The sequence below is a fragment of the Ranitomeya imitator genome, chromosome 3 (assembly GCF_032444005.1).
Source record: "Ranitomeya imitator isolate aRanImi1 chromosome 3, aRanImi1.pri, whole genome shotgun sequence".
In the NCBI taxonomy this organism is placed as follows: Eukaryota; Metazoa; Chordata; class Amphibia; order Anura; family Dendrobatidae; genus Ranitomeya; species Ranitomeya imitator.
In genome coordinates this window covers 754,117,472-754,131,392 of record NC_091284.1, presented here as the reverse complement: position 1 = coordinate 754,131,392, position 13,921 = coordinate 754,117,472, and the positions used below count along the sequence as shown (strand labels likewise).

Genomic DNA, 13,921 nt, shown 5'->3' with positions numbered 1-13,921 from the left:
AGTTTAGCCCCTCATTATCGATATATGTGTCTTGTGTTGCCAACCTCCTTCACTGCAGTAGTGTACGATAGGATCCCTGATCTTCATATAGATGCAGATCTCTTTGGTAGGATCTTCGTCTACAATAAATGTATGGCTTATTCCGTGAATCTACTATAGATGTATGATATGGGAAGATGGGAATACCCCTTTTGGTAAATACCATATAATATGTGGACTATAGGTAAAAACTATTAAATGCTGTGAAGGGTAAAGGCCGTGAAATTACAAATCCCGTGACTAGAGATGGTGCGAATTGAGACATAAACCCTGAGTCAGAGGCTTCTCACGTAGGAAAATCAAATCCCCTGCTTTGCACTGATGAGGGGCAAATAGCCCCAAACATGTGTTTGCATGTGGAATGTCTGCACTGGATTTTTATCCTAAAAGTCATGTGGCAAGGATCGTTAAAGTGTCAATATTGACTTTTACTATTGCTGCCCCTAATCGGTGGCACTATAGATCTAGTCCTCTTCCTTTTTGAAGGGGATATATGATGATTGGACCCGATCCAGCTGCAATCTGTGGCCATCGGATGGGAATCCTGAGAGCCACCATGTTTTATCTTAGGGTATCCACAGCTCTTCTTTTGATTAGTCAGCCTGGTGTGATGTCACGGTTGCAGTGTGACGCACTTGAGATGTTGCGCCAGGCCAGCAAATCAAAAGAAGGATTGTGGATGCCATCTAAAGGCTCCGGTCCAGCGGCCTCAGATTACTGAGCGGGTCCTGCACATCCATTTCCATGTTATATAGTGATAGAATTTCCTCTGTATAACATTTGTCCATTTTGTCCCATGTTCTCTAGTGCAGCCTACTATAGATTTCCTTTATTTGGTGTGAAGTTTAGTTTTTCTGCTGCCATTGTAGGGCAGGTGTGTAGACGGCCTCATGTGTAATGAAACATACACTACAACCAATGCACAAATGTGAAGAGACGCTGGAGGGTATTGATTCATTCTTGGTTGACAGGTGAAATCATGGCTGCACGACTAAGCACGGCAATTATAGTATTAAAATATCAGAAGGTCAGAGGAACAGATAATATTCTTCCCTGTGTCAGATTAAAAATTGACACTCTTTGACAGCACGGGATCCCTGGCTGAGAAAATTATGACAGCTTAACTCATATTGCAGTTGTAAAGCTGTAATTTCTAATGAACTTTACAATGACTGTCTTCTGCTGTGGTGAAACATGACAGAACGCTCTGGATACACAGCCCGGATCTCTTTCTAATATGTAAACATCAATTATATGGAGTATTAGGTATTATTTGGAATTGTCTTTACTACAATAGGGACATCATAATCCTGTCACACTTCCTCTGGGCAGATCTATTGTGTCATTGTAAAGAATGCTGTTCCAGCCCATTACACCGCGCTCTCCACGTTTGCGTTGACTGGCGGCTTGTGGAACTGGTTTAAATGGTGTACTTCTAAAAGCGCGGGTATGTATGTCTGAGATCCACGTTCTCACATTGCATTATACAATAGTCTCATCAGGAGGAGTTATTAGTCTTCCTAATTGTAACTGGGATCAGGTAGTTTGGTGGAAAGCGATGCCTTGTGTGCGACCAATGACTATGTATTACAGGTGATCTGTCTGATTCACTACTATGATGCAATATGCCAACAGATTTCTTAACAGGCTGCAGTTCACTGTTGTGAATTCTGTGGCTGAATTCACTCCTGTGGTCACAGGTGGTACTGCAGCCTCTGGGCTTCCTCCCTCAGGTGTTTTGGTGAGCTTGTTGGCTGCCTTGTTATTTAACTCCACCTGATTCTGTCTTCCTTGCTCCTTGTCAATGTTCCAGTGTTGGATCTGAGCTCCTGGATCTTTCCTGTGGCCTGCTGCTCTGCTTAGATAAGTGCTTCTTTGCTTTTGTTGCTGTTTTTTCTGTCCAGCTTGTCTATTCGTTTTTGCTTGAAGCTCTGGGACGCAAAGGGTGTACCGCCGTGCCGTTAGTTCGGCACGGTGGGTCTTTTTGCCCCCTTTGCGTGGTTTTTGCTTTAGGGTTTTTTGTAGACTGCATAGTTCTCTTTGCTATCCTCGCTCTGTCTAGAATATCGGGCCTCACTTTGCTGAATCTATTTCATCCCTATGTTTTGTCTTTTCATCTTGCTAACAGTCATTATATGTGGGGGGCTGCCTTTTCCTTTGGGGTATTTCTCTGAGGCAAGTCAGGCTTGTATTTGTATCTTCAGGCTAGTCAGCTCCTCAGGCTGTGCCGAGTTGCATAGGTAGTGACAGGCGCAATCCACAGCCGCCTTTAGTTGTGTTAGGATAGGTTCAGGTATTGCGGTCTACAGAGATTCCACGTCTCAGAGCTCGTTCTATTGTTTTTGGGTTATTGTCAGATCACTGTATGTGCCCTGATTACTGCACACTGTGTTACTGGATTGCCTACACAACAGTACAAGGAGCCAAACCAATGATTCTCAATAGAGGGAAAAAAGAAGTTCTGACATCATTTTTTTTTCTCAGCTCTGTGTTCAGTCTTTTTTTTCCCCTAGACATTAGGGTGCTTCAGGACACAGCTGTGGACATGGATATTCAGGCTCTGTGCTCTTCAATGGATAATCTCGTTATAAATGTACAAAAGATTCAAGATACAATTGATCAGAAATCTATGCTAGAACCAAGAATTCCTATTCCTGATTTGTTTTTTGGTGATAGAACTAAGTTTCTGAGCTTCAAAAATAATTGTAAGCTATTTCTGGCCTTGAAACCTCATTCTTCTGGTAATTCAGTTCAACAGGTTTTGATTATTATTTCTTTTTTGCGCGGCGACCCTCAGGACTGGGCATTTTCTCTTGCGCCAGGAGATCCTGCATTGAGTGGTGTCGATGCGTTTTTCCTGGCGCTCGGATTGCTGTACGATGAGCCTAATTCAGTAGATTAGGCTGAGAAAAATTTGCTGGCTTTGTGCCAGGGTCAGGATGATATAGAAGTATATTGTCAGAAATTTAGGAAGTGGTCAGTACTCACTCTGTGGAATGAATCTGCGCTGGCAGCTTTGTTCAGAAAGGTTCTCTCTGATGCTCTTAACCCCTTACCGGCATCGGACGTACTATACCGTCCGATGCCGGCTCCCCTGCTTTGATGCAGGGCTCCGTGGTGAGCCCGCATCAAAGCCGGGACATGTCAGCTGTTTTGAACAGCTGACATGTGCCCGCAATAGGTGCGGGCAGAATCGCGATCTGCCCGCACCTATTAACTAGTTAAATGCCGCTGTCAAACGCAGACAGCGGCATTTAACTACCGCTTCCGGCCGGGCGGCCGGAAATGACGTCATCGCCGACCCCGTCACATGATCGGGGGTCGGCGATGCTTGTATATTGTAGCCATAGAGGTCCCAGAGACCTCTATGGTTACTGATGAGCGGTGGCTGTGAGCGCCACCCTGTGGTCGGCGCTCACAGCACACCTCCATTTCTGCTACATAGCAGCGATCAGCAGATCGCTGCTATGTAGCAGAGCCGATCGTGCTGTGCCAGCTTCTAGCCTCCCATGGAGGCTATTGAAGCATGGCAAAAGTTAAGAAAAAAAGTTTAAAAAAATGTGAAAAAAATAAAAAAAACATAAAAGTTTAAATCACCCCCCTTTCGCCCCAATCAAAATAAATCAATAAAAAAAATATCAAATCTACGCATATTTGGTATCGCCGCTCTCAGAATCGCCCGATCTATCAATTAAAAAAAAGTATTAACCTGATCGCTAAACAGCGTAGCGGGAAAAAAATTTCGAAACGCCAGAATTACGTTTTTTTGGTCGCCGCGACATTGCATTAAAATGCAATAACGGGCGATCAAAAGAACGTATCTGCACCAAAATGCTATCATTAAAAACGTCATCTCGGCACGCAAAAAATAAGCCCTCAACCGACCCCAGATCATGAAAAATGGAGACGCTACGAGTATCGGAAAATGGCGCAATTTGTTTTTTTTTTTTTTTTTAGCAAAGTTTGGAATTTTTTTTCACCACTTAGATAAAAAATAACCTAGTCATGTTAGGTGTCTATGAACTCGTACTGACCTGGAGAATCATAATGGCAGGTCAGTTTTAGCATTTAGTGAACCTAGCAAAAAAGCCAAACAAAAAACCAATGTGGGATTGCACTTTTTTTGCAATTTCACCGCACTTGGAATTTTTTTCCCGTTTTCTAGTACACGACATGCTAAAACCAATGATGTTGTTCAAAAGTACAACTCGTCCTGCAAAAAATAAGCCCTCACATGGCCAAATTGACGGAAAAATAAAAAAGTTATGGCTCTGGGAAGGAGGGGAGCGAAAAACGAACACAGAAAAACAAAAAATCCCTTGGTCATGAAGGGGTTAAGGATGTCATGGTGGGTTTTCCTATGACTGCTGGTTTGAATGAGTCTATGTCTTTGGCCATTCAGATCGGTCGTCGCTTGCGCGAGCGTAAATCTGTGCACCATCTGGCGGTATTGTCTGAGATTAAACCTGAGCCTATGCAGTGCGATAGGACTATGACCAGAGTTGAACGGCAAGAACACAGACGTCTGAATGGGCTGTGTTTCTACTGTGGTGATTCCACTCATGCTATTTCTGATTGTCCTAAGCGCACTAAGCGGTTCGATAGGTCTGCCGTCATTGGTACTGTACAGTCCAAATTCCTTCTGTCCATTACCTTGATATGCTCTTTGTCATCGTATTCTGTCATGGCGTTTGTGGATTCAGGCGCTGCCCTGAATCTGATGGATTTGGATTATGCTAAGCGTTGTGGCTTTTTCTTGGAGCCTTTGCGGTGTCCTATTCCGTTGAGAGGAATTGATGCTACGCCTTTGGCCAAGAATAAACCTCAGTACTGGGCCCAGCTGACCATGTGCATGGCTCCTGCACATCAGGAAGTTATTCGCTTTCTGGTGCTGCATAATCTGCATGATTTGGTCGTGTTGGGGTTGCCATGGCTACAAACCCATAATCCAGTATTGGATTGGAACTCTATGTCGGTATCCAGCTGGGGTTGTCAGGGAGTACATGGTGATGTTCCATTTTTGTCTATTTCGTCATCCACTCCTTCTGAGGTCCCAGAGTTCTTGTCTGATTATCAGGATGTATTTGAAGAGCCCAAGTCCGATGCCCTACCTCCGCATAGGGATTGTGATTGTGCTATCAATTTGATTCCTGGTAGTAAATTCCCTAAAGGTCGTTTATTTAATTTATCCGTGCCTGAACACACCGCTATGCGCAGTTATGTGAAGGAATCCCTGGAGAAGGGACATATTCGCCCATCGTCATCACCACTGGGAGCAGGGTTCTTTTTTGTAGCCAAGAAGGATGGTTCGCTGAGACCGTGTATTGATTACCGCCTTCTTAATAAGATCACTGTTAAGTTTCAGTATCCCTTGCCATTGTTATCTGACTTGTTTGCTCGGATTAAGGGGGCTAGTTGGTTCACTAAGATAGATCTTCGTGGTGCGTATAATCTGGTGAGAATCAGGCAAGGAGATGAATGGAAAACGGCATTTAATACGCCCGAGGGTCATTTTGAGTATCTAGTGATGCCGTTCGGACTTGCCAATGCTCCATCTGTTTTTCAGTCTTTTATGCATGACATCTTCCGTGAGTATCTGGATAAATTCCTGATTGTTTACTTGGATGACATTTTGATCTTCTCAGATGATTGGGAGTCTCATGTGAAGCAGGTCAGAATGGTTTTCCAGGTACTGCGTGCTAATTCTTTGTTCGTGAAGGGATCAAAGTGTCTCTTCGGTGTGCAGAAAGTTTCATTTTTGGGGTTCATCTTTTCCCCTTCTACTATCGAGATGGATCCGGTTAAGGTCCAAGCCATCCAGGATTGGACTCAGCCTACATCTCTGAAAAGTCTGCAAAAGTTCCTGGGCTTTGCTAATTTTTATCGTCGCTTCATCTGTAATTTTTCTAGCATTGCCAGACCATTGACCGATTTGACCAAGAAGGGTGCTGATTTGGTTAATTGGTCTTCTGCTGCCGTGGAAGCTTTTCAGGAGTTGAAGCGTCGTTTTTGTTCTGCCCCTGTGTTGTGTCAACCAGATGTTTCTCTTCCGTTCCAGGTCGAGGTTGATGCTTCTGAGATTGGAGCAGGGGCGGTTTTGTCACAGAGAGGTTCTGGTTGCTCAGTGTTGAAACCATGTGCTTTCTTTTCCAGGAAGTTTTCTGCTGCTGAGCGTAATTATGATGTGGGCAACCGAGAGTTGCTGGCCATGAAGTGGGCATTCGAGGAGTGGCGTCATTGGCTTGAAGGAGCTAAGCATCGCGTGGTGGTATTGACTGATCATAAGAACCTTACTTATCTCGAGTCTGCCAAGCGCTTGAATCCTGGACAGGCCCGTTGGTCGTTATTTTTTGCTCGCTTCGATTTTGTGATTTCGTACCTTCCGGGCTCTAAAAATGTGAAGGCGGATGCTCTGTCTAGGAGTTTTGTGCCCGACTCTCCGGGTTTATCTGAGCCGGCGAGTATCCTCAAGGAAGGAGTCATTGTGTCTGCCATCTCCCCTGATTTGCGGCGAGTGTTGCAAAAATTTCAGGCTAATAAACCTGATCGTTGTCCGGCCGAGAAACTGTTCGTCCCTGATAGGTGGACTAGTAAAGTTATCTCTGAACTTCATTGTTCGGTGTTGGCTGGTCATCCAGGAATCTTTGGTACTAGAGAGTTAGTGGCTAGATCCTTCTGGTGGCCATCTCTGTCACGGGATGTACGTGCTTTTGTGCAGTCCTGTGGGATTTGTGCTAGGGCTAAGCCCTGCTGTTCACGTGCCAGTGGGTTGCTTTTGCCCTTGCCGGTCCCGAAGAGGCCTTGGACACATATTTCGATGGATTTCATTTCTGACCTTCCCGTTTCTCAAAAGATGTCAGTCATTTGGGTGGTCTGTGATCGCTTTTCTAAAATGGTCCATCTGGTGCCCTTGGTTAAATTGCCTTCCTCCTCTGATTTGGTGCCTTTGTTCTTCCAGCATGTGGTTCGTTTGCATGGCATTCCTGAGAATATTGTTTCTGACAGAGGTTCCCAGTTTGTTTCAAGGTTCTGGCGAGCCTTTTGTGGTAGGATGGGCATTGACCTATCTTTTTCCTCGGCTTTCCATCCTCAGACTAATGGCCAGACCGAACGAACCAATCAGACCTTGGAAACATATCTGAGATGTTTTGTTTCTGCAGACCAGGATGATTGGGTGTCCTTTTTGCCGTTGGCTGAGTTCGCCCTTAATAATCGGGCCAGCTCGGCTACCTTGGTCTCTCCATTTTTCTGCAATTCTGGGTTCCATCCTCGTTTCTCTTCAGGACAGGTTGAGTCTTCGGACTGTCCTGGTGTGGATTCTGTGGTGGACAGGTTGCAGCAGATCTGGACTCAGGTAGTGGACAATTTGACCTTGTCCCAGGAGAAGGCTCAACTTTTCGCTAATCGCAGACGCCGTGTGGGTCCCCGACTTCGTGTTGGGGATCTGGTTTGGTTATCTTCTCGTCATATTCCTATGAAGGTTTCCTCTCCTAAATTTAAACCTCGTTTTATTGGTCCGTATCGGATTTCTGAGATTCTCAATCCTGTGTCCTTTCGTCTGACCCTCCCGGACTCCTTTTCCATTCATAATGTATTCCATAGGTCGTTGTTGCGGAGATACGTGGCACCTATGGTTCCATCTGTTGAGCCTCCTGCCCCTGTTTTGGTGGAGGGGGAATTGGAGTATATTGTGGAGAAAATTTTGGATTCTCGTGTCTCTAGACGGAAACTCCAGTATCTGGTTAAATGGAAGGGTTATGCTCAGGAGGATAATTCCTGGGTTTTTGCCTCTGATGTCCATGCTCCAGATCTTGTTCGTGCCTTTCATGTGGCTCATCCTGGTCGGCCTGGGGGCTCTGGTGAGGGTTCGGTGACCCCTCCTCAAGGGGGGGGTACTGTTGTGAATTCTGTGGCTGAATTCACTCCTGTGGTCACAGATGGTACTGCAGCCTCTGGGCTTCCTCCCTCAGGTGTTCTGGTGAGCTCGTTGGCTGCCTTGTTATTTAACTCCACCTGATTCTGTCTTCCTTGCTCCTTGTCAATGTTCCAGTGTTGGATCTGAGCTCCTGGATCTTTCCTGTGGCCTGCTGCTCTGCTTAGATAAGTGCTTCTTTGCTTTTGTTGCTGTTTTTTCTGTCCAGCTTGTCTATTCGTTTTTGCTTGAAGCTCTGGGACGCAAAGGGTGTACCGCCGTGCCGTTAGTTCGGCACGGTGGGTCTTTTTGCCCCCTTTGCGTGGTTTTTGCTTTAGGGTTTTTTGTAGACTGCATAGTTCTCTTTGCTATCCTCGCTCTGTCTAGAATATCGGGCCTCACTTTTCTGAATCTATTTCATCCCTATGTTTTGTCTTTTCATCTTGCTAACAGTCATTATATGTGGGGGCTGCCTTTTCCTTTGGGGTATTTCTCTGAGGCAAGTCAGGCTTGTATTTGTATCTTCAGGCTAGTCAGCTCCTCAGGCTGTGCCGAGTTGCATAGGTAGTGACAGGCGCAATCCACAGCCGCCTTTAGTTGTGTTAGGATAGGTTCAGGTATTGCGGTCTACAGAGATTCCACGTCTCAGAGCTCGTTCTATTGTTTTTGGGTTATTGTCAGATCACTGTATGTGCCCTGATTACTGCACACTGTGTTACTGGATTGCCTACACAACAGTTCACATAGTAACCACTAGGTGGATACACAGCTACCCATGTCATAAACATCTCCCAGCAGTGTGTCACAAAATCATGTCTGTTCTTTTTAAAGCTCGGTCATCTCATTCAGCGCATGTCAATATATCGAGCCAAAAGCAAAGGTTAGGAAGGACCGAATAAATCCTTTTTGTCTTGTATTGTAATCCCCTGCACAGTGAGTGGACACGAGTGCTGATATACTGAAAAAGAGCTGAGAATGGACCAAATCGTTACTAGTCTGACCCCCTCACTGATCAGTGAGTGATGGCGTATGCTAGCAATATGCCATCTCTTTGATAAGAGCAGTTAGATCATGTCATGCTACTGTATCAATGCTATAAAGTAACTGCTGGGGCCCCCATTATTCCTGAGAACAAGGGGTTTCTGCCAGTTTTCATGTACTCTGTTGGATACATGGAAGCAGCTGTGTAATCTGTAAAGATGACCTGTTGCATCTGAGAAAAACACAAAAAGTGACAGTAAATGAAGTTAGAAAAATCTTCTCCAATACTTGTCATTAGCAAATGAGATCGTTTCCCTCAGTATTGGTGCACGTTTTACGTTTATTTTAGCAGCATTCATGCACAATCTTCTCTGGGAGCTGGAAACTGAGGAGGAGAGCAGATTCTATACATCCCGTTTGTAAAGACTAGCTTGTTGACTGGTCAAATGAATTTCACTGGAGAATCAATTTACCTGTTTTTCCCATTAATTCACCAAACGTAAAGTGCAAACATTGTAAATTAATTCACCAATGCATCCTAATGTGCCATAAACCACCAAAGATTTTCCTCTAATCCCCAACCAGAAGCCTGAATGTTACATCATATAGAATATTATTATATATTACCTGTATAGTAGGATGTGTCTGATTGAATGTGGCCCAGCTGCTTCAAAAGGGTTAATCTGGAAGAAGAGTAAATACATGCTTCTTAAGGGTTAATTTACTGGGAGGTTGAGGGTAACATAGCTGCTTCTAAAGGTTTTGCCTGAGTCTTACACTGCCTTTACACAGACCCCAAAGCAGACATACTGAGGAGAAGCTGTGACTCTGTAATTTTAAGCCACCTCCTCCTGCTTCTCCGTAATATATAGCAATCCATCTTACACTGATAAATACTTCACTATGGCCAGCATGAAGACAGCAGCACAGATCACCTCTGTGTTTACATGCTGCACACAATTCTCACACTTCCAGGAAGTCTCACAGAGTTGTGAAGACTGTGAGACAGTGGAAAACCTTACTTCAGCCTCACTACCAGAACAGGGAAGCGATTTTGCAAATGCTAAGGTGCCCCAGATAAAATTTAAGAAAAAAAAAAAACTCTCCTTTCAGACCGGTGCTGTGGCCTCAGATTGGTTGCAGCAGTCACGTGACTTAACAATGTCACGTGACCACTGGGAGACACAGCACCAACACAATCAGAGCCGTGGCAGTAAGCAAGGTAAATATTTGTGGGGGGGGGTTTCCATTTTATCTAGGACATTTTCGCCGTTAAAAAGGAGCTGTCCAGTAGAGGACAACTTCTTTAATACTCAATAACTGTAAACAGAAATTTTGAAAAACATGAGAAATGTGTGGGAAGTTATCAACCGTTATATGCTGAAATCATCGGATCTCTTTAAGAAACGTTGCTTCCAAAAATCCCATTGTGTAGTTCTGTGGTTACAGCGCTTTTCTGTTCGGTTTCTTCTTTTTTTTTTTTCTATGCGAGTAGTAAAATAAAGTGGTTGCATGTTATAGACAGTCTGCCATAATGGGTAAGCCTCCATTATCAGGATTTGGGGATTTTTAAGATCTCTATTGTTTTAGCTGAGATTCTTAATGCGTTAGTCTGCACTTTTCTTTTTAGGTGCAGCTTGTTGGGGCCGGGCGTTCCCGCTTGATTGACAGTTTGGACCAGTAACATCGTTGTGCCACTGACCCAAAACTGTGTGCTCCTGATGCTCTAATATGGGGCGGCTTTCCTCTGCAACATTGGAGCAGCACAGCCGGCACTGCAACTGGCCCAGATCAGGAGCGAACAGTGCCCTTCAGCCATACCGGACGGCCTCAGCACAGTGCTTAGAAGCTCAATAGAAATAACAATTGTCAAAAAGGGGCTGTCACCAGATCATAAATGGCCAGTATGTGTTCACAAATTATTCTTGCTGTTCCCCTGAGTAACCCGTTTTTTGTTTTTGTTTTAAATCCTACTTTGCTCAAAGGTTAATTATGCGGGGAAATCTAAGGACACACCCTTAGAATTCTGAGCCACACCTCCTTAGTAAAGACCATAAAAATTAGGATGAAATAAAAAAGACTGTATTTCTGTAACTGTATCGAGGTTTAACCTAACATCACCCCCACCCCAAAAAAAAACAACAACAAAAATACCCTGCATATTTAGGAGACCAGCAGGAATAAAATAAGAGCAACTCCTGGTGACCCATCCCCATTAACCAGTGCACATGTAGCCTAGGTAGTGAGATGAAAATAATACAAAGAAATGCAATTATGATTCAAAAAGTGTAGAATTTTGCAAGTTGCTTATTTTTACAAGCACTTTTTCTTTATATCCATCTTTTAAGAGGGGAGTAACCTTTAAATACTGCAACAAGCTGTGCACTATTATGCTGTGTGATCACCATTGCTGATGAGTTTTTGCGTCTTGTCATGTCTGTCACTCATTTAACTGTTATTACTTTTCTCATTCATCAAGATTCCTGAAGCGTACTTTATAAGGGACCCCCAGACTTTTCTCCTTACTGGGGATTTTGTGCAGGTATCTGTGCGCGGTTAGCGGTGTGGGCACATATTATTAACATGTTCACGTGTGTTCTGGGCGAGTCAGAGACGTCTCTCCGGTCTTTAGCTGCATGTCACCACAGGTTAACATTCAAAGATAACCCAGATCCGATCATAAAATGGTTATTTGGTTAAGTGAAGCATGCTCGAGAGAAAACAAAGCTTGTCTGCAAAAATACTAACACATGGATGAGTCTGCAGCCCGGAAGAAAAGCACCGGTGAATTTTCTGGACTTCTTTCATGGCTGACTTGGGATGTGCTTGCATTGTCAAATAGTGTGTTGACCTATCTCTTTGATGCATATTGATTATGACAATCACTCCTCTCTCCCTGCAGGCCATGGAGGCACAGATACAGAATTTTGGACAGACGCCATCTCAGTTGCTTATTGAGCCACATCCGCCTCGGAGCTCAGCCATGCACCTGGTGAGATATAACGGCTTGTAGAGGGTTTTTTTTTTAGCAGAAAAACAGGCCTGGTTTTCCTTTTTATTTTAGAATATGAGTGTACATATAAGGAGAATGAGTATATATAAATATATATACAGTACAGACCAAAAGTTTGGACACACCTTCTCATTTAAAGATTTTTCTGCATTTTCATGATTATGAAAATTGTACATTCACACTGAAGGCATCAAAACTATGAATTAACACATGTGGAATGATATACCGTGTATACTTGAGTATAAGCCGACCCGACTATAAGCCGACCCCCCCCCCCCCCCTAATTTTGCAACAAAACTGGGAAATCTTATTGACTCGAGTATAAGCCTGGGGTGGAAAATGCAGCAGCTACAGGTAAATGTTAAAAATAAAAATAAATACTAATAAAAGTAAAATTAATTGAGACATCAGTATGTTAAGTGTTTTTGAATATCCTTATTGAATCAAGAGCCCCATATAATGCTCCATATAGTTCATTATGGCCCCATAAGATGCTCCATACAAAATAGGCCCCATATAATGCTCCATACAGTTCATTATGGCCCATAAGATGTTCCATATACAAATATGCCCCATATAATGCTCCATGCAGTTCTTTATGGCCCCATAAGATGCTCCATACAAAATAGGCCCCATATAATGCTCCATACAGTTCATTATGGCCCCATAAGATGCTCCAAATACAAATATGCCCCATATAATGCTCCATGCAGTTGTTTATGGCCCCATAAGATGCTCCATACAAAATATGCCCCATATAATGCTCCATGCAGTTTTTTGCCCCTATAAGATGCCCCATATAATGTTACATTCAGTTCTTTATGGCCCCATAGATGCCCCATATAATGCTCCATGCAGTTCTTTATGGCCCCATATAATGCTCCATGCAGTTCTTTATGGCCCCATAGATGCCCCATATAATGCTCCATGCAGTTCTTTATGGCCCCATAGATGCCCAATATAATGCTCCATGCAGTTCTTTATGGCCCCATAGATGCCCCATATAATGCTCCATTCAGTTATTTATGGCCCCATAGATGCCCCATATAATGCTACATGCAGTTATGGCCCCATAGATGTCCCATGCAATGCTCCATGCAGTTATGGCCCCATAAATGCCCCATACAATGCTCCATGCAGTTATGGTCCCATAGATGCCCCATGCAGTTATGGCCCCATATAATGCTCCATGGAGTTATGGCCCCATAGATGCCCCTTATAATGCTCCATGCAGTTATGGCCCCATAGATGCCCCCTGCAGTTATGGCCCCATAGATGCCCCATATAATGCTCCATGCAGTTCTTTATGCATTGTGCCACATGTAATGCTGCTGCTGCACTAAAAAAAAAATGACATACTCACCTCTCGTCGTTGCTCCTCAGCATCCCGTCTCTCCGCACTGACTGTTCAGGCAGAGGGCGGCACGCACACTAATACGTCATCGCGCCCTCTGACCTGAACAGTCAGTGCGGAGAGACGGGATGCTGAGGAGCAACGATGAGAGGTGAGTATGTCATTTTTTTTTTTTAGGTGCAGCAGCAGCAGCATTGGACCGCGGAAATGTGTATATGACATACTCGCCTGCTCCCAGTTCTCCTAACGCGGTCCCTGCATATCCCACAGTCTTCGGGAGCGGCAGCTTCTTCCTGTACTGAGCGGTCACATGGTACCGCTCATTACAGTAATGAATATGCGGCTCCACCCCTATGGGAGTGGAGTCCATATTCATAACTTTAATGAGCAGTACCAGTGACCGCTGAACAGGGGAAGAAGCTGCAGGTGCCCGAAGACCGTGGGACATGCAGGGACCGCGTCAGGAGCGCCGGGAGCAGGTGAGTATTTGACAGGCATCGCTCCCCCTCACCCGCCAAACCCCCCCCCCCCCCCCCCGGCTTCCATGACTCGAGTATAAGCCGAGAGGGGCACTTTCAGCCCATTTTTTTGGGCTGAAAATCTTGGCTTATACTCGGGTATA

General features: G+C 44.4%; 1 protein-coding gene across 7 annotated transcripts in view; it reads left to right on the top strand.

Annotated features, from left to right (window-relative positions):
- Positions 1-13,921, top strand: part of NBEA (neurobeachin) — an 899,093-nt gene that overhangs the window by 839,176 nt on the left and 45,996 nt on the right. For 4 of the 7 annotated variants that reach the window (XM_069758976.1, XM_069758974.1, XM_069758975.1 and 1 more), the window contains 2 exons: positions 11,412-11,474; positions 11,835-11,924. In XM_069758976.1, the coding sequence (XP_069615077.1) occupies positions 11,412-11,474; positions 11,835-11,924 (153 nt within the window). The remainder of the gene's footprint in view (positions 1-11,411; positions 11,475-11,834; positions 11,925-13,921) is intronic. The other 3 variants (XM_069758980.1, XM_069758979.1, XM_069758978.1) reach the window with 1 other exon arrangement.